Raw genomic sequence first — 22,601 nt, 5'->3', positions numbered from 1 at the left:
CAAAATACAGGAGAGTAAGATACAACAAGGTGACGGCTCAAGCCCATTTGGGCAACTGTCGATACTTTTACAACAGACGTTATTCTGAGCTTCTTCCAGGGTGAAGATGCAAGATAAATAACTTGCCGTTTATCCGGAGAGGATAACCTACGTACAGACCTAAGGCTATTTCGTCAACGAACAGTGAGTATTACACCTGGATTTGGCTGACACAAGGTTAGAAGCTGGCAGCTAGAGGAAGCATTAGACATAAGAAGCAAGTCATCTTGTTAACGTCCCTTTTTCCAACTGCTACCTGTCATTGGCATTGCAGAGTTGGACTAGTCAAACTGCCTGGGTCCAGACAAGCAGACCAAGAGGTTACAAGCGACTGATCAAATAAACTACAAAAATGAAAAGAAATAGTGGACATAAGAATAGAAATAGTGGGCAGAAGTACGATTTTCAAAGGACATGCAAAGAATTCTATTCTCAGGATGGAGGAGGTGGGTTAAGATGATGTCTTAAAGCAAAAGTTTGAGACCTGCTGACCTGTAATGAGCAAACCATTGCGGCAAATAATGGCGATTACAGCTCACCCTCCATAATATCTAGTATCACTATTTTTAAGGTACACAAAATTTAATCTTAAAGCATCTTAAGCCTGAAAGGAACACGTTACACAATAAAACAACAAAAAATATTACCCACCAATGCTATGACAGTGGCACCAGCTCCAGCACAAGCCACAATGAACAGGTGATAAGACATGTAGAACTAGAGAAAAAACACGTTAAAAACATTGAAGTAATTGAGGATAGTATAAAATGCATTTCAACTGTTCTAGAGAATAAGGATAATAAAACCATCTTCATAGCAAAGTATTCAAAGCTTTAGAAAATAAAAATGTTCTGAAATAATTTTCATTTTTTGTATGACCTAACAGAATAATTTCAGTGTTTTGTTTAAATCAGTCTCTCTCTACTATTAGTATTAGTTTTCTCCAAAAACTTTCATCAAGTTATTTATTATACCGGAGCCCAAGTGACTTGTAGGCAAAAGCTGCACACAGGTTACGTTTCTGTACCTCATTCGTGTTGCAGATGTTCTCTAAAATCGGGCCACAGGCTTTGCCAGGTACAGCGTTCCAAGGGATAATACCTGTAATACCACAAGCAAAAGAAACCACTGATTTTAGCAATCCACACATGCTTTCTGTTCCTCCCTCATCTTTTTCACCCACTTGCCAGTTGTGTTCCCACTCTGGGCATCCACGCGTTGACCAGTACAGCTTTGAGTTGGTGGGAGGAAGTAAAACAACTCACTCAAGTTGTGCTTTCTCCCTATACCCAGGCTTGCTGCCAAGATACGTTCTCAGATGTGGTTTTCCCATATGGCAGCCAAATGGTTGGTTGGGTTTTTGCCCTTCAGGTCCAGTCACATACTGCCTACTCCCCCACTCAGCATTGAAAGGGATAATCTGCATCTCAGAGGTACTTGGCACCTTTCAGGATAGCACTTACTAGACTGAGTTCTACTTGAACAAGTAAATACTGTAGAGAGTATGAATATGGAGCTAGAGGGAAGAATTACAGAAGGATTTTTTTCTGTTTTAGTTCCAGTAGGTAAAAAAGCAGAACACTGCTACAAGAAAATTCAGTCTGCTGCACCTCATGTACTCCCAATTACTTCTCTTACATGACTGAAAATCTGAAAAATCGGCAGGATCTAGAAGGCTTAAAATAACCTAAACTTTTAAGGCCCGTAACAGATGTAAAGCTTAAGCAAAAGCCATTTGAAACAGGAGAAAACCAGTTTGTCTCCTCTGTATAGCTTGCATTTCAAACTCGGCTGGTTGGAATTAGCAACTCTGTAAGCGGCAGGTCATTGAAATTATCTCAGGATGGTATGGCTTCCAAAAAGATTTTATGGATTTACTTTAAAGCCAGCTTCTTCTCTGCAATTGCAATATACACTTGAAGCCTTTTAGCTACTGCTTCCACCCAAAAATGTGAGGTCGGTTCAGTGACACAAGTCACCTGTTAAGGCGCTGCTCTCTCCCGTCACTCATTGAAACCCACATGATGTTACTGATCAAAGGAACAGCACAGCCCTACGAGGTGCTCATACAGCTGCGCAGCAACCGGGAGAAGCAGAAACGTGGAGGAGCCCATCTTCCCCCTGCACTCCTTGGCTTTGCTGCTGAAGGAAATGTCCTCCCAGCCTCTTGCTGTCAGTTGCTTCAATAGGATGCAAACGTTTAACTGATTTGGGACTTCTTGCTTTTAACGTTAGTATATCTTACCTTCTCCTACTGGACTTGCAGCCCAGATAGGAAAGCAAAACCAAGCTTTCTTACTTTTTCAACTCTGAATCCATTTTCTCAGCTTTGAATGACTTAGTCCAAAGAAAGAAACATTCCTAGAAAATGCTAGCTAAAATGAAGCCAAAAGTAACGGTGACAAAAGCTCTTCTGCACAAGGGAAGCTGAAAAGATTAACTTCAGGAAAAATTCACCTTAAGGAATGAGAAAGCCTGACCCTATTTTAAGCTATTGTCCCACTCCTCTGCTACCTGCACCCCCCTCGGACTTCTGTGTGTCATTAGAAAGCAGTATTAATTCATTAATAGTTCAGGCAGACTCAGAAAGTAATTGTTAGAGCAAAGTTCAGGTGTTAACTTCATATTTAAATGTAAAACCAGCTTTTTGAAAGGAAAGAATATATGCATATGGGGGTTGAAAAACCAGAATCTGGTTATCTATTTCTCAGCGCTGTTTCTAAGCAGTTTATTTTGAGGCTGACCTATTTTTAAACCTAATATTAAGTATTGGAAACCGCCACAAAATCATTTTAGATAAATGACTTGCCAGTTCAGTTAAATTGATTGCATCTGGAAAGAGATCAGTGTAATCTGAATTAATTAGAAAAGTAATAGCACATTCAGAGAGACAAGATGCTTTTGCATTTGGTTCATTTGATAAGGCCGAGACAAAACGACTGAAGACAGACCAAGGAGAAAGGATAAAGCTTTTAATCAGGATCAAAATGAGTACCGTATTGCCTGATATCCACGCAGATCTGGTCCCCTGGAACTGTCACATTTGTCTGAAGAGATTTGATGACTTCACAAGTTGACCATATGTTATAGAACATAAAGACAGGCACAGCAGAGAAGCCAAAGACCCCAAGCCAGGCCACTCCAAGCACATAGGTGAGGAAAACAAACTGGGCAGAGAAAACACAAGCACTTCACGTTTATTCTTTGAAAAGAATACTTGAATTTTCCTTAAAAATGCTTCAAAATAATCTTTAAGCATACTTTCAGAAATCAAGTAATAAAACATTTGGTTTCCAAGCACAAATAAAATCAGTGTTCTCGTTGCTTACAAATACTTTGGTAGTTTAATTGCTACTGAGAAAGTAATTCGGACATTTCCTTTTTCATCAGCCTGCTTGAGTAAACAGCTTGCCCTCCTGAAAGAGCAGTCCATTAATTTCTCAAGATTCTCAGCTAAGCAGGGATGCTGGTTGTAGTCTAAACCCAATAAAGCTTCCAACAAAAAAATCAATTTAAGGAGTTTCTTTAATTAACTGTAACATACTAGCATTTCTATACAACTTGCAAATCAAAACAATAGAGTGAATCGATGTTCACAGAGCTCTCTCGTACTCCCTGATTTATTGAAATCAATTTTGAATGTAACATTTGAGAATACCTATTTTTGAAAACATATCACGACCATTACAGTAGATCAGAAAGATGCAATTGGTCTAATACACATTGCCAAGAAGAAAATTAGTTACTTCACCTTAGAGAATCATGGATTTTCCATTGAAATTTGCTGGTTTGGGTTTGCTCTTTTTTAAAAAAAAAATTATGATGTGCATTTTCTTTGGTAAGATTATAAGGTATGGCACTCATTGCTTTGGAAATCTCCAGCTTCCCCCTCCCACTGGCCCTCTTCCCTTTTCCCTCTTCTTCTAAGTTTTATGGTGAAACAGTAGCTCTGGTATCAGTTCCTAGCTCCCTCCTCCTGGTGAGACTAGGATTTGGATCCTACTTGGAAAGCGGGGGAATGCTGTCATATCTTGTGTGTGTCCTTTAATTTAACCGTAGGTGGACTGGAAAGGCTTTACTTCCAGTGACGCACTGATGCTGTACACTATCTCACTTGAGACTTGGGTGCCAGAGAAGAACAGCAAGGACGGGAAAGGCTCGGCGGGAGGAGGTTGTCTCAGCCTGACCCAGAACTGACAGACTGAACCAATGCTGCAGCGGTGGAAGTTTGGATCCTCATAGATTTTTGTCCAGACGCGCTGAACAACACTGCCAACGTTATAGCAAAGGTTGAGCAATTGGTTAGATTTTATAGTGAACGAAGCTGGTGTGTGTGGGGAGGTGGAAGTGCTTGCAAAACTAAGGCCCATAAAAAAAGCCTGTAATTTATACACAACTGAACTGAAATACCCTATTTCATATCAGATAGTGCTATACACCAGACCTGTATGTTTTTTGCAAGAATTGAGAATTCTCTCTTTTGGTAGGGACCAAGTGGACCAGTTTAAAGGATTTCTATAGATACACTATAAGTAAGATGTGATTTGGCATACGTATCTGTGGAAGTGTGCATGAGAGGAAGTACACAAAGACTTTAACTCCTAAAATAGCCAGGAAAAAACACACTCTCTTTCACATTGAATGTGATAACTGTGGGAAATGGCTATTCTGCATTACCACAGCCAACACAAATAATTTAGGAAAGTTGGAAGTCTGTCTTCTCTAATAACCTTAAAAGACGGAAGGGACTGCCTTTCAGAACCTCGCTCGGTAATACAACAGAGGAAGAAGTAGAGGAGCTCGTGATCAAAGAGGCAAAAAAAAATCACTGTATGTCCAAAAGCTTGTTGTCCGTACCCAGCTGCAGCCACTAGTCTGTTAAGATATTCTATCTCCTTGCAAACCTTGTTCTAACCCTGGTGTTGTAAGCAGCTCTACTGCTACACAGCGGCATACAGGCATTTTTACGCCATGACTGTCACCGCGAACCACTAATGGGTCTTACCAGAGCTCCAAGCCATTACTCAGCCGCTAAATTCTCTCCTTCATTGTGTGGACAAATATAGGCAAACATGAAAACACGTTTTTCTGTCATACTTCCATGTGTCACACTGGTGTTTGTATAAGCAGCTGGCAATCATGTGCCTGCAACTACTCAACTGCACAAGCAATTGTCTGCACTAATGAGATGCAGGTATGTGTATGTTTCTACTGTATTTTGGATCTTTGGAAAACACTGCTTTACTTTAGATATAATTTTGCTCCTCAGTGAAGATCATACTTGCTAGAAAAAGAGCGAGTGAATAGCTGCTTAACTGGAAAATGATCAATGTCTTATTTTTATTAGCTCTTGAAAAATTCAATAAGTATCCAACAGCACAGTGGAAAATTGTTAACCCCCTTGAAAATAAACATGCATCTTCTTTGTATTTAACCAGCTGAAAGTACATATTTTTTAAGTACAGGATATAGATTGTATATTAAAATGCAACAATCACATCAAAAGCCTCTTCTCTTTTCACCCACACTTTCCCGTGGGCGATCTGTCATACTGCTTAGCTTCCTCCATAACTACGAGCTTTGAATTCAGATTTTCAGAAATAGCTTTGAAATCTTGTCTCAGAAACATAGTTATGTTTCTGTTCTTGCAGAGTGCGCCTTAGGGGGCAACATGGACGAGAATCTGAAGTTTTATTTTTAGTTAAGCTTTGTTTAAAATTTCGTTCTAATACAGAAGTATTCTGAAGGGAAGATGGCTTGTAACTTTAAGGCTCTAAGCGTTTCAGCTTTGCGAAAAAGACTCACTATTATCTCTGTATGCCTTCTGCCATCTGCAAAAGCAAGACAGCAATACTTGATTCAAGTGCAAAGATGTTGCGAAGTTTCATTCATTACTGTTTGTCTGAAGGATCCAGACATCCTCAAGCAGAATTGACTATGGAAGTCAGAGGCATTACAGTTTGTTATTTAAATAGCTCTACAAACCATAGCCATTTTGCAGTCTGCCTTTAAGCATCACTAGTGTGCTCCATGTTTTAAAGCACAAATTTCATTTTGTCTCACATTGAGTGTTTTAAAGTTAACAGTCTCCATCAACTTAGTTTAGACCAATGGCTTCACCTTTATGACAGGGGAGGCCATGGCAGCACCCCGACAGTCCATCTGCAGAATTTGGATTTGACCAAGCATCCTCAAACTTCAAAGAAGGACCAGCAACAGGGATTGACTCTAACCACCCATAAGGAGTTAAACAAAGAAGGCAGCAATACATCGTTGTTCAAAAACACAGGAGTCAAACGGAGCCCAACAGGTTTTAGCAAGCCAAGACGACTGTTCCCAATTCTAATGCTACTCACCATTCCACTGATGCAGCGGCCACAGGCTGTCGTTTTGAACTCTCCATGCAGCTCCTTCACAGCACTTGTTGTATAAAAACCTTCTGCCAAAAGGATTATTCCATATAAGAAGAAAAATGATGCAATGCCATAAATTACATACTGCATTAGCTGTATTCTAAAATGGAAAAGAAAAAAAAGATATAATTAGATTTCAGTCCTATAAAAACAAAGTCAGTCCTCCCAAGTCATAATAGGTATGAGATAACTCCTTTTCTAGAAATACAGTTCAAGGCTCCTTAATGCATTTTAAGCAAGCAGGCTGCAGGAGAGCACTGATACAACTATCCTGCTTCTACAAGTAAGCAATGCTGATGTGCATTTGTCTTGCAACCGTTCGAGCATCCCGTTTGTGCTGCAGTTCTTACACTGACTGGTTTTAGTCACCAGCTTGAAGCCGCGATTTCATGCCTCCACTATGAAGATTTTTTTTCCCTGTTACTGGTCCTGACACCTAACTCAGGGAATGTCTGGCAGGGACAACACAGGGCTTTGAAATGGCAAAGGCTGGAGCTGAACTACTGGCTGAACTACCAGGCTCCGTGGTGATTCCTTTGGCTTAGGGAAAGGAAGCAGTTCCTGAAATTCACCACTTCCACCTGTAAAATCCAGTTAATGTATGTTTGCAAAAATTTACAAATTCAGTGATACTTCTCTGATCCAACACTCAGCACACGTGCAGTGACTTCTCCTGAGGAATGGTTTGCTCTACAGCCCAGGAGGGCACCTCCAAGTGAGCAGGTAGTTTCAGTGCCTTAAGTCACAGCAGTGTCCCCAAAATGTAATTAAATCTTAAAAAAATGAAAAAATACTTAGGAAATGCTTCCATTTCAGGTACTCTGGAACCATCCAGAGGAAGAAAATTGCAGGGCATGTGGCACAGGCACTTCCCTCCGATATGATTTGAGAAGGTTCTCAACTCCTTATGGTATTTTTACTCTGGCTACAATAGGTAAATGGAAAGAATAATTTCTAAATATTATCAATCAATCAGATTCATTATCTGAACCTTATTGTTTTGGAGGACCAGAATGCCATATCTTTCATATGACATTTCTTCTGGTCTCCAAAAGTCATACTTCGTTATTAGCACAACTTCTCCAGAATTTAAGCCTTCTTAAAAGTAATTTGATTGTTGGGATAGTTATTCTGGATGAAGCTATTCGTAGAACAGAGAGGTTAATTTTATACATCCATACTGCCAGTTTTCTAAGGATAAATATATTTTTCCTCAAATGTTTTTTTCAATTCTTACCACTCTCCACTAAGTAGCTGCTAGCATACGTGTACATCTCCAAGGAGCATCTGCATGTTTTAGCTTAATTTAAAGAAAACTGATTACTACCATTTATATAGTTAAATGTTATCCAGACAGATAGCACAGCCCTTGTATCAAAATAGGATATTGCTCATTTAAAATTACATGTGGGAAGTGTTATGTTTATTTTCCAAATTGATTAAAAATAACAGGATAAGTCTGTTGCACCTGTGCTGTAACGCATGAAAAAAATTAAAGCAGCGTTTGAGAAAGAATAGAAGAATTCACGTCACTGTCTTTAATAGTCTAGGAGGAACTCGATGCATGTTACCCGAAATTAGTAATATGAAAACTGATTAAAAATCCATTCCACAAAGAGTGCCCTACTAGTATATTTTTAATTTATTTTATGTCTCTTTGGCCTTAAATTATTTGCCCCTTTCTAGCACCTCTTCTCCCTTGCCTTGTTAGACCTCCACAGAGCCTAAGACCTCAGCTGCTTCGGCAGGAATTACACATCTCCCCAGTTGCTGACGCTGACTTGACAAGAAACATTGTCAACAATTCTCCAAAATTTAAAACTTGCTGCCTGTTATGGCTGCTTTTGCAATTTCTTCTATTTTGCTCAAACAAAAGCTGATACAAGCACAAGGATGTTTTGTTAGTTAGTCGCTGAAGAGTAGCTGCTTAGTTTCTTGCTAAATTTTGTGGGTAACTGCAGGGTCCCTGTGGCTCATGCGCTGGAGCTGGGGGCACGGTGCCCAGCCGCAGGCGGCGTGGGAGGTGCTGGGGGGACACATGGGACCCCGGTGGGGTGCAGTCCCAGAGCTGTGCGGCAGGTCTGGGCTCAGGGGGTCCTGCAAGGGGGAGAAGCCCCGAGACGGCGCTGTGGGACCGATGCCGGTGCTCCCGGGGGACGGGAAGGGGTCAGTTGTGGAAGTCTCAGGCTCAGTGCGTGCAAACTGGCCCACAAGCGGGTGCCACGCGGGCCCCCTCTTGACAAACGCATGCGACCCGCACAGGGACCCCCCCCCAGAGCCCTCGGGCGGCTTTCAGCAGGTTTTGGCTGCCCTTCCTCACGCCGCCCCCCTGCCCGGAGATGGAGACATCTCCAGGGGCCGGCCGCGCGCTGTGCCTGTGGTAAGATGCGGGCAAGAGGGCGAACCCAGGCCCGGTCACCATCCCAACACCAGCGCGCAGTCGTGGTGAATCGCCACTCCAGCAAAATTCCTCACTGCCGCCGGACAAAAGCCTTTTCAAAGCCTGGTGCTCCAGCTGGAGGGGCCGCATAAGGCCCAGCGTGTTCGGACCGCCGGCCCAGAGCACGGGACCCGCGCATCCCTCAGCGTCAAGGGGAAGGAGAGGCTCGCGCCGGTGGGGCTGGGCCCTGACACAGGCCTCCAGACCTTCCTCTGGTATCACGGGGAAGCCTCGGGAACACAAAAGCCCCAAATATTTCACCAGTGGTTACTTCCAAAGGCTACGGTCACAGAGACAAACATTTAAGCTCTTTCCAGTCTTTTCTCTCTTTTTTTTTCTTGTTTGTACAATACCTGCCCACCTTCTTCTGAGGGGGTGATGGACAGAACAACACTTCCCAGTTTTCTGTGTCACTAAAATAAATTCGTAGCACTAAATCTACCCTCTTTCAGATTAAAACTGTTGCCCCTTGTCCTGTCACTACAGGCCTTGGTAAAAAGTCTATCTCCATTTTTTTTATACGCCCCCTTTATACATTGAAAGGCTGCAATAAGGTCTCCCCGGAGCCTTCTCTTTTCCTGGCTGAACAACCCCAATTCTCTCAGCCTGTCCTCATAGAAAGCGTGCTGGCCACGCTTCTTTTGATGCAGCCCAGGGTATGGTTGGCTTTCTGGGCTGCAAGCGCACGTTGCCGGCTCATGTCCAGCTTTTCACCCACCAGTACCCCCAAGTCCTTCTCGGCAGGGCTGCTCTCAATCCCTTCATCCCCCAGCCTGTATTGATATCGGGCATTGCCCAGACTCAGGTGCAGGACCTTGTACTTGGCCTTGCTGAACTTCATGAGGTTCATACTGGCCCACTCCTCAAGCCTGTCAAGGTCCCTCTGGATGGATCCCTTCCCTCTAGCGTATCAACCGCACCACTCAGCTTGATGTCATCTGCAAATCTGCTGTTGGCGCACTCAGTCCCACTGTCTACATCATTGATTAAGATATTGAATAGTACTGGTCCCAACATAAACAGGTTAAACAGGATACACATTCCGCTTCTTTGTGTATAAACACCAAAAAACCACTGAGTGCTGCTAGACAAACAAGCAACCTAATACTCAGGGATGGAGACTGAGGTTTGAATCCATCTCCACTCACTTAGCATGAGGGCGTTATGAAGAATAATGGAAATGGGAGGCATACTTACACTTCACTCAGCAAAGCATGGTCGCTGGCAGTCGTGGAGAAGTGCTGCTCGAGGATAGACACGGTTCCCGTGAGCGCCACGTGGCCACAGCCACAAAACAACGCTACCCCCGAGAAGCAGAGAATGGTTGCCACGAGCGAAGCATATGGCACTCCTCCTAGGCACTTAATGCAACATTCAAAGCAACCTAAGCAGAAGAGAGAAAGCAAAAGAAACGTTATAAGCAAAAAGCAAATTACGAGGAAAAGAATATCCGTCCTCCCCTTGGTAAAAGCCATAGGGACTAAAAGGCCCAGGCATTGACATGCTAAGCAAAAAATCTATAGGTGGTGCAAGACAGCATCACCCTCTAAAGCAGTGACCTACAGATCTGTTGGTATAGACTCAAAGCCCAGAAAGTGGGCTGAGTGCTCCTATCTTTACCGGATCAAGAGGAGATCGATCAGACAGCCTACGAAATGGAAAAAGAAAAAAAATCACTTGTCTAAAGTGATCCATTGCGATTCAGCTGCTCATATAGAGCTCACCACGTTTCAGCATTACTGATACTAACGGCAGGAGCGCTAGCAACGCTGGCACCGTTCAGGAAGCCAGAGAAGCAAATACTCAAGACAATGAAGCCTTCTGGAAAAGTAAAAGATACTTCGCACTTTCATTGGAAGAGGAACACATTTAGGTCTGCAAAACTTAACTATCCTACACTCTCCCGTGACTCCCGAGTATCTTTTTGTATAAATCTGTATAAGGTTATAGGAATACAGATATTTTAACAACAGAAAAATTGAATGAGGGCCAAAGAGTAACAATTCTTATCAAGACCAGTGAGATGAAGCTGTATTACACAGACAATTTCCAGCTTTATGGGATACACTGGATTTACAGTGATTCCTGAATACAGTCTGCAGTAGCACAATCATAGTTTTAATGAAATGTGTTGTTTAAGCAGTCTGAGTTAACGAAACACCCCCCCGTAACTGCTGCTCTACAAACACTGTAATAAGGAGGTCACAGCTGAATTGCCAGGTTCCTCCCGACCGCGCGGCCTGAAAATCCATCTGCTTGCAGAGCTGGGAAATGTAAATCGGAAACAAACACAGCTTTTAACTGCGCTATAATGGTAATGGCAATCCATACCAATTCATTACTTCAGGGTGATGGCATTAAGCTGTCTCCATTAATGTGCATTTCATACAACTGCGCAAAACACAAGCCATTAAGACAACGCTTAATGGAGCGACCAGCGTTGCACGTCTGCTTCTACGGGAAGGCGCTAAATGGGCAAAGCATTTGAAGGCAGGGAGACAGCTGGTGAACGTGTACATCCCATCACATCTTCCTGCCCCAAAAATTCCTCACAAAGATCAGCAAGTCTCCATCTGCCACACAAGGCAAGTTTATTTTTATCCCCCTCCCTTTCCCACTAATGAATGAGTTGCAGAGCAGGCACTTCCGTGAAGCACTGGGGAATAATATGCATCTGATAATTGAAAGCTTTCCCATTTCATAAGTGGGAAACTCTTCTTTTAGAGAGTCACTAGCAAGTGTCCTAGTCAGGCTTAAGCAGCTATCACCACCAAAATGACTTATGAAACGCCACTTCACTAACTGCAGACAAGATTTAATTGTACAGAAACAAGCCTGGGAAGCTTTTATAGTCAAGCCCACAGCTGGAGTCCACTCAGTAGGAACTATCTTCATGACAAAAATACTGCCGAATGAACAAACACTGCAGCTTAGCAGTGACGGGGCAAACAAAACCTAAATGCACACTATCAGAGGAAATCATCTCTAGGTTTCATTTTATCACAGAGGTCCAGAGCTGAGTTCAGACATCAGACCTTGCAGAGCCATCCTCTGCTTTGGGGAACCTGCCTGAGTGCAGCTCACAAGCCACACGCAACAGCAGCCGTACACGTGAGGCTTGCTCACCTCCGCAGCATCTGCTCCCAGGTCAGGCCCAAACCTCCGAGAGTTAATCCAAGAAACGCTTGCACCTGGCGCAGGATTAGCAGTGAAGGATATCCAAGAATAACCACGCTCCGATCCAGCAGGCAATGCTCAACACATGTGTGGCCACAGCCCAGCACAAAACAAACTGCCTTTCGGGCTGCACTTCTAAAGGAGAAGGTGACTAAACACTAGATCATTGCTTGGTGTGGAGGAGGTTGATCACCTAATCATGCTGATCCACAGATTGCTTCGCAGAAGGATCCCATCAAAGATAGGAAATAAAAACAGCTGGAAGCAAAGCCAAGGGACTGACAAGGTCCGAAAGAAAAGCTGCTGGTTTCAGAAAATGGGAGCCTGCTTGACAAAGCTAAAAATAGGTCTAGACCCAGGACTGACGATTAACATCCCCTCAAGTAGGTACCTGTCCTCCCAGTACCCCACACCGCACTGCCGGCTTTCCAGGCCACTGGCAGAACATTCGCCCTGGAGAGTCTGTCAGAATCCTTACCCAAACACATGACAGTATCTGCCACTAATCCACAGGCCCTTGAACACAAGCCAACAGTGGCAAAGCCCCTCTCACCTCCCAGCGACTGGCAGCTGCACATAGCATCTTTGTGGCCATACTCTTTATGTCTTCCTTTACAGCCCAAGTAAAAAGGCAACACAATATTTGGGTGGCCTTCATTTTATCAGGGCAGACCACAGCCAAGGGACACCCCAAGAGGTGTCTAAAGCAACCACACTATTTTGAGCAAGGCAGAGAAAACCGCCCAAATGTGGAACTGCAGAAACTACTCACTTTCGCACCAAGACTAAAGCAGGAAGCAGAGGGGCTTCAGTTCACAGGGCAACAGCGCGCTGCCAGCTTGCAAGCACAGGAAGCATCCCAAACCAGCTCGTTTCCAAGAGACAGCATCCATCCATAGTCATTCTGCACCCAAATTGACAGCAGAGCTGCACAGCCTCCTGCCAGAGGGTAACTAACTGTGGGACACAACCTGATCATGGTGCTGGGGCTGCCAGACCCCCCACAGATCCCACTGTGAACACTCTTTATGAGCAGCTTAAATCCATGCCTAGCCTTAGCAATATAGCTGGTTTTATAATTTTGTTTTAAAGCAAGCCTAAAACAGTACTGCCAAGAGCAGCTTTCAAAACCAGCTAAAATTTGAAGCTCATCAAGCACCAAGATATGCTTACCTTGCTACCCAAACAAGCACTGAAGCAAATCAGAGGATTTCTGAAAAAAATGAAAGCTTTCCAGGAAACCTGCTTTATGATCCCAAGTCAGCAAGTATCTTCATACAGTACAACTGAAAACCCATGACAATGTTTGCCTAGTTCATGTTCACAAAATAACTTGCTAACGCACTGATGACAACTGCAGGCCAAAGGCCTATGAACTCAAGCTGACGAAAGTAAGTAGTATTAAAGTAAGTTTAGTTCCAATTTTCTGCTAGCTTTTACTTTCCATATGGCCAACTTGCTGAACTTTTCAGTTGTATATCCACTTCCAACACAGCAGTGTAAAACGGTTTAAATATGAAACTGTACAGCACAAACACACATCGCTGCATCTCCCCTTTCAATGGCCATTTTGTGCAAGGCATCACTAGAACCTTTTGTGCAACTCAGCAGAATAAAAACATTTTTTGTCCTCAGGCTGGCGAGCAGCAGTTGCCATGGAGGCAGGTTAATAACAGCCCAATGATTTGCCCAGAGCTGCCTGTGATCTTGGCTACAGATTTAACACACTCTCAGAAGGAGGCCAGCTAAAACAAGGACTGAGATTATTCACTAGGGAATGAATGCTATTAAACACACACACACACACAAATATTCTTGCTAAAGGACAAAAATAAAGAGAAGAGAAAAAACAGGAACCAGCTATTCTTTTAATCTCCTGGAAACTATCAGTCACAGGAAATTGGTAAAGGATGAACCTACATATGTACACAAATCGGCAATCGGTTGCTTAATGTATGAAGAACAATTATACAATCTACCCAGCAGTGTAGAGGTTATTGCATATATGCAGGGGCTTAGCCATTCAATTTCCCATGTCAAATGGCAATTGTATGGCTAAACCTTCTTTGGTACTTTAAGTACGGCTTTAAGATTTAAATTCAGAAAAGCAAAGTAATGCAGAATTAATGGAAAGCGGTCTTAAAAAAAAAAAACAAACAATTCTCAGACTCTAACTCATGTTTCTAAGGTCAAGATGGAGTGGAACAACAAAATCTGTGCTTCAGAAATGACAAAAGACAATGCAATGGGATCAGGTAGCTGTCTTGACTATTGGCCTAGGGCTTGCTCTAGGAAGTTCACAACATCAGCTCTTGAAGCCCACACTTGAAAAGCTGAGATAGACACATGTTCACAAAGCTGTCCCTCAAAGCAAAGCATGGAAAACATGATGTAAGGGAAGAGTGCCCACACCTCCTGGACAGAAAACCAGCCTGTCCTCTAAAGTCCCAAACTCCTCCTAGGTTGAACTAGTGCCTCAATGTATTTTGGGTACAAACCATTGATCCCATAGTCAAGGTTACTACGGAACAAAAAAAGAAGGAACAAAGAAAACCTGAAAGAAGGTTTGAAAAGCTCTCCATTTCAGGGAGCTAAATCTCCAGGCTCATTTTCTGAGTTAGTTTCCACTCTCTCTTCCCTAGAAGTTTTGCTTCTTGCCCTCCCATAAATCTGTCTTGCTGTTCTGAAAGATGAAGCAATGGGCACCATTTTTTCTCATCACTTACTTCCTGTAATTGTGTAATGCATTTTTAGAAATCCTGGCATGTTGGACACCTGTCCAGTTAATACATGGTAGAAATCACACAGCATGTTCCACCACAGAACCATGACCTCTGTTGGCTTCAGCACCACAGCTCAGGAGCGTGTGTGGAGGACCTGCTTTAACAAAAAGAAGGCTGCAAGAGACCCAAGGAAAGAAAAAGCACTAGATAACATCTTAAACGCAGCCATCGCATGTAAATCAGGCTCATTATTACACATCCACAGGAGCCTGGTGTTGGGAGCATTACTCCCAATTCACAAATAAATGTAAGAGGAGAACTGAATACTTTACATTCACCTCCTGTTTCCCCAGTGCTGAAGATTACCCAATACCAAGCGTGCATAATACCATCGGACTCCTAAACCACCATGGATCTTTGTCAGAAAATGAACTTTACGTCAATGAAAGCAAATGCCAATTTTACTTTCTGCCACCTACTGTATTTTTTAAAATCTCCATTCTGAATGGCTTATGCATGCTAGGATGTACATCTTCATACCTTAGAGCATGATTGACAGCTACGGGGGAAGCAGTGAGGGATGCAGGAATACACTAATACCTCAGAAGCAAAAATGGAATTTACCTCCTTCTTACCTGTGTGAGAATAAGCTAGTACCTGGCAGGAAGATAACTTTACTTCTCACATCTATCACCCACACCAGCAGCCAAGGGTCAGTGCCAACAGTACAATAAGATAAAACATTTAATCTTACAAGGGTAAGTTTAAAGCATGTGACAAATTTCTCGCCACACTTTAATAGGGGCACTAAAATAAAAAGGCTGTGTGTTAAATCACTTGGAAGTCTCTGTCGAAGCTCTATCCTTACCTATTCCCGTTCATCTTAAATTTTGCTGATTTACAAAACATGACACAAAGCTAAAACCTCTGTTATTAATTACAATAAATGCTCACTCACCACACTTTTAGATTAAGTACATTAAATAGACTAAGTAAGTGATGAGCTCAAATAGAGAAAATCCTTTATTTTCTTCCCACAAACCTCTTAAAGCTCTTCCACAGAAAACTTCCTTTCAAGTTCAACCTTTCCTAATTTTGCCTTTTTATCCTCCCCAAATCAGAAGTTGTGAAATTAACTTATACTCTTCATGAGAGCCAGAAAACTTAATGCAAGGGTACTTTAGCCTAGTCAGATCGATAATCTCCCCCCTGCATTCACAGCCCCCTCTTCCAGAGTTGTTAATAAATACTCCTTCCTAGCCAGCATAGTATGTGTGATGGAGAAGACTTGACCTTTGGAGACCACAGCCATCAGGGCTGCCACAAAGGATCAGACCTGAAATCCAGCAAGACCACCACTCTCATCCTTCACAGTGGCTAGAACAAGATGCTTCATTCAAGTAAAATGCAGGGAGATCTGGGGTAGTCTGATCTATCCAGTAAGTCTCATCCCAATCTCTACTATTTAAGAGCTGCTCGAAGAACAAGTAGCTCCTTTCTGAAGGTTATCAGCATTAATTGCAACTTCTCCAGATATTCTTGATACATATATGAGATATTTGGTTTCAGCACTGTCATACAGCTAGTCCCCCACTTCTGAGAAGGTATTTATTCTCTGTTACCAGTTTTAAGCCTGCCATCTTTAAACTTCATTAGATGCTTCCATATTCTTGTGTAGCAGAGAACAAAAAAATCCTTGCTTATGCCTCCTGTGCTGGAACCAGCACAGAGAAACCAGGAGAACTGGTGCACACTAAGAACAAGCATCTCACAGAAAGCACCATTAGCAGACCCTTTTTAAATCCACAAAGCACCAAGTATCTCTGTGGTACTGTATGAGTAACGATAATAAGCTGCTCCTCAATACTCCCGCAAAAATGTAGTAAGCATAGGTTTAAAACTAAGCACATTTTTTTCTAATATGATTAACAACAACAACAAAAAAACAACCCCCAAAAACCCAAACACCCTTGCAGAGGTTATCAATGTTCATCAACAGCAAAAGCTAAATTTTTTTCCTTTCACTAAAGAAAACATGACGTTCAAATTGGAGAAAAGGCTGTTTTAGCAAGGCAAGATTTGTCTCTTCTGTATGCTGTTAAATGACACAGAGAAGACTCTGAACAGACAGCAGTAAACATAACCCCCTTTTTTCTTCAAATCTCAGGCCCAAACCAGCACTTCTTATAGAAAAAAAAATTGCATTCCCACTGCAGGAATCAAACCTGTTTCACGCGACGACAGATGAGCTGGAATGATCTTTTACAGGCCTTATCTAATTTATCTCCTTCAAATTTATTGAAATACACACACTCCCCATCTATACCATTCCCAGCCTCTGCAAGGCTCATTAAGCTCACAGGTGTTCTGAAGGCGTCTTTTTCAGACAGTGCAATCTCCAAAATATGAATCACTACATCCATGCTTATTGCAAGTGCCCATCCCAGGCATTTGCTGTGTGAGAGCGAGGAGTCAGACCTGCACGGGAAGAACGCCGCTGCCCCATGAGACAGTGGGACGAGAGAATTGCTCTTGTCCAGCTTTATTGCTCTTGGACAAAGGTCAGGCTGAACTTTGTTTATTTTAATTCATGTCTTCTCTGTTTTCTTTTGGCCTACGAAACAGTGGAAAACACAGCAGAAGAAAAATACCTAATTTGTACTTTGGAAAAGGCCTTACTTCAAACAGGTTTATATGGGAATCCTTGAGGATGGGTATTTCTCAGCTGTAAGCTACTTCTGCAGAAAAATATTAAGTTGGTGATTTAAAAAGAGACTTCTCGCATAAGGGATAGCTCAAGCAGTATTGATAGAAGCTTTGGCATTATTCTTCCTGGAGACTCGTTCTAGTGTTTTACTATCCAAAACAACCCTTGGGACTTTTGCACAGCCTGAGCATGTGGAAGGGCTCATTGACACGCAGAGCTCAAAGTTCAAACGCATTGCACCAGCAAGGGCAGCCTCTGGTCCAAACTGTGGCTGTAACTCTCAGCTGACATATCAAAAACTGACTGCTCAATGTGCCTGAAGACATTCCTCCTTTCTGCCCTCACCCTGACCTCCCTCCCCTCGCTTCACCTATTTTTGCCTTCTTGGAGAAACACTCAGTAGGGTCAACATGCAAGAACTGCTGCTTCAGTAGGTGCCAGCCCAGGTGATAATTTTGGAATTTTACCTCTTTTAGCAAAGAGGTAAAACAGAGGAAGCGATGGGCAGACTGCCAAAGATACTCAAATGCCTGAAGGTCTAGACAAGCTCACTGGGGGAGGTACAAAAGCACCCAAGCATTTCAGTCCCATGGGCTACTTCAGCAGTTTTGTGAAACCTTCCATAAGGACATTTGGGTTTCCTTGATCCAACCATCCTCCAGACCCACCTGTACTTGGCTGACATGATTTTTAAAGCTGACTTTAATCAAAGGTGAGTATCTTACCTGGAAGACTGGAGTTGAGACTCTTAGCTCCACCCTTCTGGCAGCTGTAACTCACCTCACTCTCCATCAGCCTTCAGCACTCAGCAGGAGAGCAAGACTTTTGCCACACAGGATTTCAGCCACCGCTACCGACCGCTTCCCCAGTTGACTCCTCCCTAGCTACAAAGAAGCAAACAGAAACACAACCTCTCTCTCCCTGGAGCTGAGGGCCAAAAACTGTGTGTGGGGGCATTTCAGCCTGGTGGATCTAAGATTCGGGAGGTAAATTCTCCATTTCAGAGATAACTGAAGATGCCAAGATCTTCCTAGACGTTTACCCAACTATGGAACTAGAGGAGCGGTAAGAAACCTGAACCGCAACTGTGTAAGTCCTTTGCCCTGCAACAGCTTTCATGCAGGTATTTCCCCAGTTGAGTCCCCACCACACCATTTTCAAAATTTAAGCTTGCTTCAGTAAGGGAGCAGGCTGTTTCAGTGAAATACTCCACACTCTCATGCCTTTATGCGCTCACAAAGCAGCTGAAACACCTCCCAGCATCTGGGGGAAGCAAGTTTAGGGGGGGAAAAAAAAAATCCTCATAAAGCAAACAACACCCACCCAGCCTGGAAGAGTGCCCACAGCTAAGCTCATGTTAAACAACCATCGCTAAGTTTCTCTTACTAAAGAAAAAGATGGTACTTTGCTTCCTGGGAAAAAATTGTTTAGGCGTTTTGAAAGGCTCATTAAGCTTGCAGGTGTTCTGGGGATGTCTTGGCTCCAGCACCGCAGTGAATATCCCATGCTGACTCTTCCCTTATTGCTCAAGTGCCGATTAAAGCTTAAAATGGGGAGGGGAGATCATGTCACATATGGAAACCCTGGGAGAAGAGGTGGATGCCACCAGGACTGCCACAGAGGTGCTCTCCTAGTGACGTCCATTCGGACACTGACAGAGGACACAAAGTGGAAATATCCGCATGGCAAAGGCATCCAAGAAATAATGTGGCTTGTCAAAGAAACTGAGAGTTTACCTCAGCACACTAGCCAGCGCCACCCAGCAGCGGGGAGCTGTATGCCAGTACTGAAGGGAGGCACGTTACAGCTGCGACTCTTGTTGTGACTGAAGGGACATTCTCCCTCCAATCTAAGGGAAAGGAGCAAAGACCAGCATTTTCACTGTGGCTAATCCATCATTATCAGCTTGGTCTTACTCAAGACCTGTTCAGGGCAGTTTCATTGCTGCCTAGAAACCTTTTCATTTCTTTAAATGCAGCCTTGAACCGGTATTTCTGGGCTTTGTTTTTTTTACCCCCATCAGCAAGAACTTTTTCATCTTCAGCTCCTCCATGACAGGCACCACATACCTGCATGTTATTTCAGGAAGCTTCCCAAGGCAGCCTGCACAGGGTTCAGTTGCCTAAACGAGGGTTTCTAGCACCATTTTAGGTGCCAGACTCCCAGCTGCTGTGACAGAAGGCTGTGCGTCTCTTCTGCGTCCTGGCTCATCCGTGCCAGCACATACGGACGTGTCTCATCACTGGGGACAGCTGACGGGGCAGAAGACCCTGATAACCAGGCATCTGGCCTGCTTTCTCCGTGTCCTCCTTCCCAGGAAGGCAGCATTCATAATCTGTCGCTCCTTCCTGAACCATTTCTACCGTGTATAAAACATCCCGCGTGCACTGATCTGAAGTTTGGGAATGTCTTCTGGCAGCTCCAAGTCTGTCACCCGGCTAATTTGTCATAAAATACGGCCAAAAGGAATGTTGATATTGAAGATGGAGACCATGATTTGCAACCTAAGTATTTGCACCCCCCCCCCAAAAAAAAGCCATTTTGAGATACATAAACATTTGAATGCTAAAGAACAAATATAATGGCAATGGTGTGAAAATATAATGGAAAAGGGAAGGATTAGGCAGCAAGCTTTGGTGAATATTTCCCTGCAGTTGCTGTTAAAGTCTGATGCGGAGGCAGGCATCTCCAGCAAACAAGCTGTCAAGCAGGCTTCAGTCAATCAGCTCCATAAAGAGAAGAGGATTGCTGGATAGAGCTAGCTGCAAACGCTATCTCTGAGCATTTATATCCTTTGCTGTGTTAACCCTCAGTCAGACTGGAATTTTCCAATGCAATCAATCGTGTGCTTGATTTCAGGTGCCATTCTGAGATGCTTCAAAACTAAATTCCCCCCAAACTCTTAAAATGAAGCTTCAGGAAAACAAAATAGGATCTTTTGAGGTCTCAAGCCAGGTATCGAAAGGACAGGCATGTGGAATCACCAAACCATTTTTAAAGCCTCAGCTGAAATCCTCCTTTAGACTCTGATATACACACTTACTGCTTCTAGCAAGGGAAAAATGCAAGCAAAACCACAGAATATTGTCTGGGAAGCGTATTGTAGGAGACGTAAATCAGATGTGCTGTCACTGCTTTAGTGTCAATTAATGCATTTGTGGCTGATCAGTTTGATAGATTCATCTGCATACAAAACCCATACTATGCTGTCTCATCTGTGAACAGTTTTGAAGCAATGGGGCAGCAGAGTTAAAAGGGAGGTGTCCCTCACCAGACATTATTGTCCTTCAAGCATTAACAACCAAATTTAAATTTATGTCAAGAATTCATACGAAAGAACTAGACTCCTTATAGCCTTAACAAACAAAACAAGAAAAACAGAAGAACATTTATCTTAAATTGTTAGGACTAGTGCAAAGCATTAGGTTTATGCTACTACCATTTCTGAACTCTCCATTTCCCTCTCACCCAGCCCTTTATTTACCTTGAATCCCCAAAGGACTAATATTGCCTCGCAATGCTGGCACATGATGGTACCGGTGTGGCCTTGAACTCCTGTACATCCAGTGGTACCTGCCAATTTCCATTTCTGGTCTGGTGATCACTGCCAATTTCAGGTGGTAAAAAGTCAGTGTCACCAGCAAGTTTTAGTTCAGCACTTTCAGTCATTTAACTTTAAAAATAAGAGCCCAGAAAAAACACGCTGTAGTTTCAGAACTGAAACAACATAACTTCACCAAACCAAGGGAAGGGCTCGGAGGGACATCGACAGGGAGACACTCACACAGGTGTTAAGAAAGGTTGAACAGCTAAAACTCCACCTAGGATTTGAATTAAACACGTAAGGAAGGACTCCCTATTCCTCCCCCCACCCACTCTCCCGTCTCTCTCTCTTTGTCCGTGGCAAAGAGCTCTGCTCCAGAAATAAAGGAAGACAAAGTCATGGAAAAGCACGTTACCTGTTTTTTTAAAAGACCCTAAATCTGTCAAAGAAAATGGTTATTTTCACGTGTAGAGGTTGGGCAAACACACGAGTTTGCTCCATTACTTTCTTACATAAAAAAAAATAAACAGTTGTGGGCTTTATTTCACATAGTCTCTGCTCATGTCCAAAAATCTGGACCAAGTATGTTAAAACAGACTTGTTGCGGGTTTACAGTGAAGGAGAGCGGTTATCCTTCTCCTCGCCTTTTCAGAGGACAGCAATGAGACCCCACGCACAGTAACACGCCTGACCCGCCCGCACACTTATCGCACACTCGCCAGCACAGGGCTTCCAAGCCCCCTGAAAGAGGCCACTGGCAAAACAACATCAAACCACTTTTGAACCTACATGTCACCCCTTGGCACTGCTATGGTTGTCAGGGCGAGACAGATAAATCTTTATTTAAAATGCACCAGAGTCCCACTCTGAAGTGGCTAAATGAGAAAGTAACCGTCATCTCTGGCCAAAATAAATCCAATTCAGCAGCATTTGGGCAGGCGGAGGAAGCGAAGGTTATGATACTGAAAACCCATCTATCGTAGACTAGATCAGAGACTAATTTTGGGGGAGTAGGAATGCCATAAATTTCTGGTCTGCAAGGGGCTAGGCAGGTCCTGGACCTGATCCTTCTCTCACGTGGTTTTGCTGCTGTTGCTGCAAGAAGTTTGGCACAGCTACATTTACCTACATCAAGAAGAGAAAAAAATCTTGGCCTTGAATCCACATAATGGATCTAGAGGTTTGAAACAAGAACTTTGTTTATCTCCTACAACTACAATACTAAAACAGTCTTTTGGGTTTGGGATGCAAACTTAGTATCAATGGCTCTCTAAAGGATACTTGTGGCTTGGTATTTCTCCCCTCTCTGCAACTCACACACAAAGCAGCAAGCAGGTATCAGGTAGTATATTTTTCCTAAAAGACATTATTCCACTTTCTACAACTTATCCTTCCTTTTAGGAAAGTCAAATTCCACATCTTACGAACATAACTGAATTCAAAATGTGTTGAACGCATCGCTCCAAAATGACTGTGCACGCTCAGGATGATATCATCTCCTTCTGCTTACACAGGAACAATCCTGTTTATGAGATCACAAGAGACGCCATAACAATTT

At 43.1% G+C, this 22,601-nt stretch overlaps 2 protein-coding genes across 13 annotated transcripts in view; one reads left to right on the top strand and one right to left on the bottom strand.

Annotated features, from left to right (window-relative positions):
• The window catches only part of OFD1 (OFD1 centriole and centriolar satellite protein), a 41,183-nt gene extending 41,024 nt beyond the window's left edge, over positions 1 to 159 (top strand). The window contains exon 23 of the mRNA XM_075175981.1: positions 100 to 159. Coding sequence (XP_075032082.1) covers positions 100 to 117 — 18 coding nt within the window. The 3' untranslated portion in view covers positions 118 to 159. The remainder of the gene's footprint in view (positions 1 to 99) is intronic.
• Positions 1 to 22,601, bottom strand: part of GPM6B (glycoprotein M6B) — a 108,119-nt gene that overhangs the window by 4,194 nt on the left and 81,324 nt on the right. For 7 of the 12 annotated variants that reach the window (XM_075176107.1, XM_075176091.1, XM_075176115.1 and 4 more), the window contains exons 2-6: positions 10,090 to 10,276; positions 6,396 to 6,552; positions 3,035 to 3,206; positions 1,067 to 1,140; positions 691 to 756 (exon numbers count right to left, since the gene is read on the bottom strand). In XM_075176107.1, the coding sequence (XP_075032208.1) occupies positions 691 to 756; positions 1,067 to 1,140; positions 3,035 to 3,206; positions 6,396 to 6,552; positions 10,090 to 10,276 (656 nt within the window). Of the gene's footprint in view, positions 1 to 690; positions 757 to 1,066; positions 1,141 to 3,034; positions 3,207 to 6,395; positions 6,553 to 10,089; positions 10,277 to 13,242; positions 14,513 to 20,983; positions 21,104 to 22,601 lie in introns of those variants that run through there. The other 5 variants (XM_075176073.1, XM_075176056.1, XM_075176065.1 and 2 more) reach the window with 2 other exon arrangements.

Source organism: Calonectris borealis, chromosome 1 (assembly GCF_964195595.1).
Source record: "Calonectris borealis chromosome 1, bCalBor7.hap1.2, whole genome shotgun sequence".
NCBI lineage: Eukaryota > Metazoa > Chordata > Aves > Procellariiformes > Procellariidae > Calonectris > Calonectris borealis.
The sequence above is the reverse complement of the archived record's forward strand: the minus strand, read 5'-3'. Positions and strand labels throughout refer to the sequence as shown.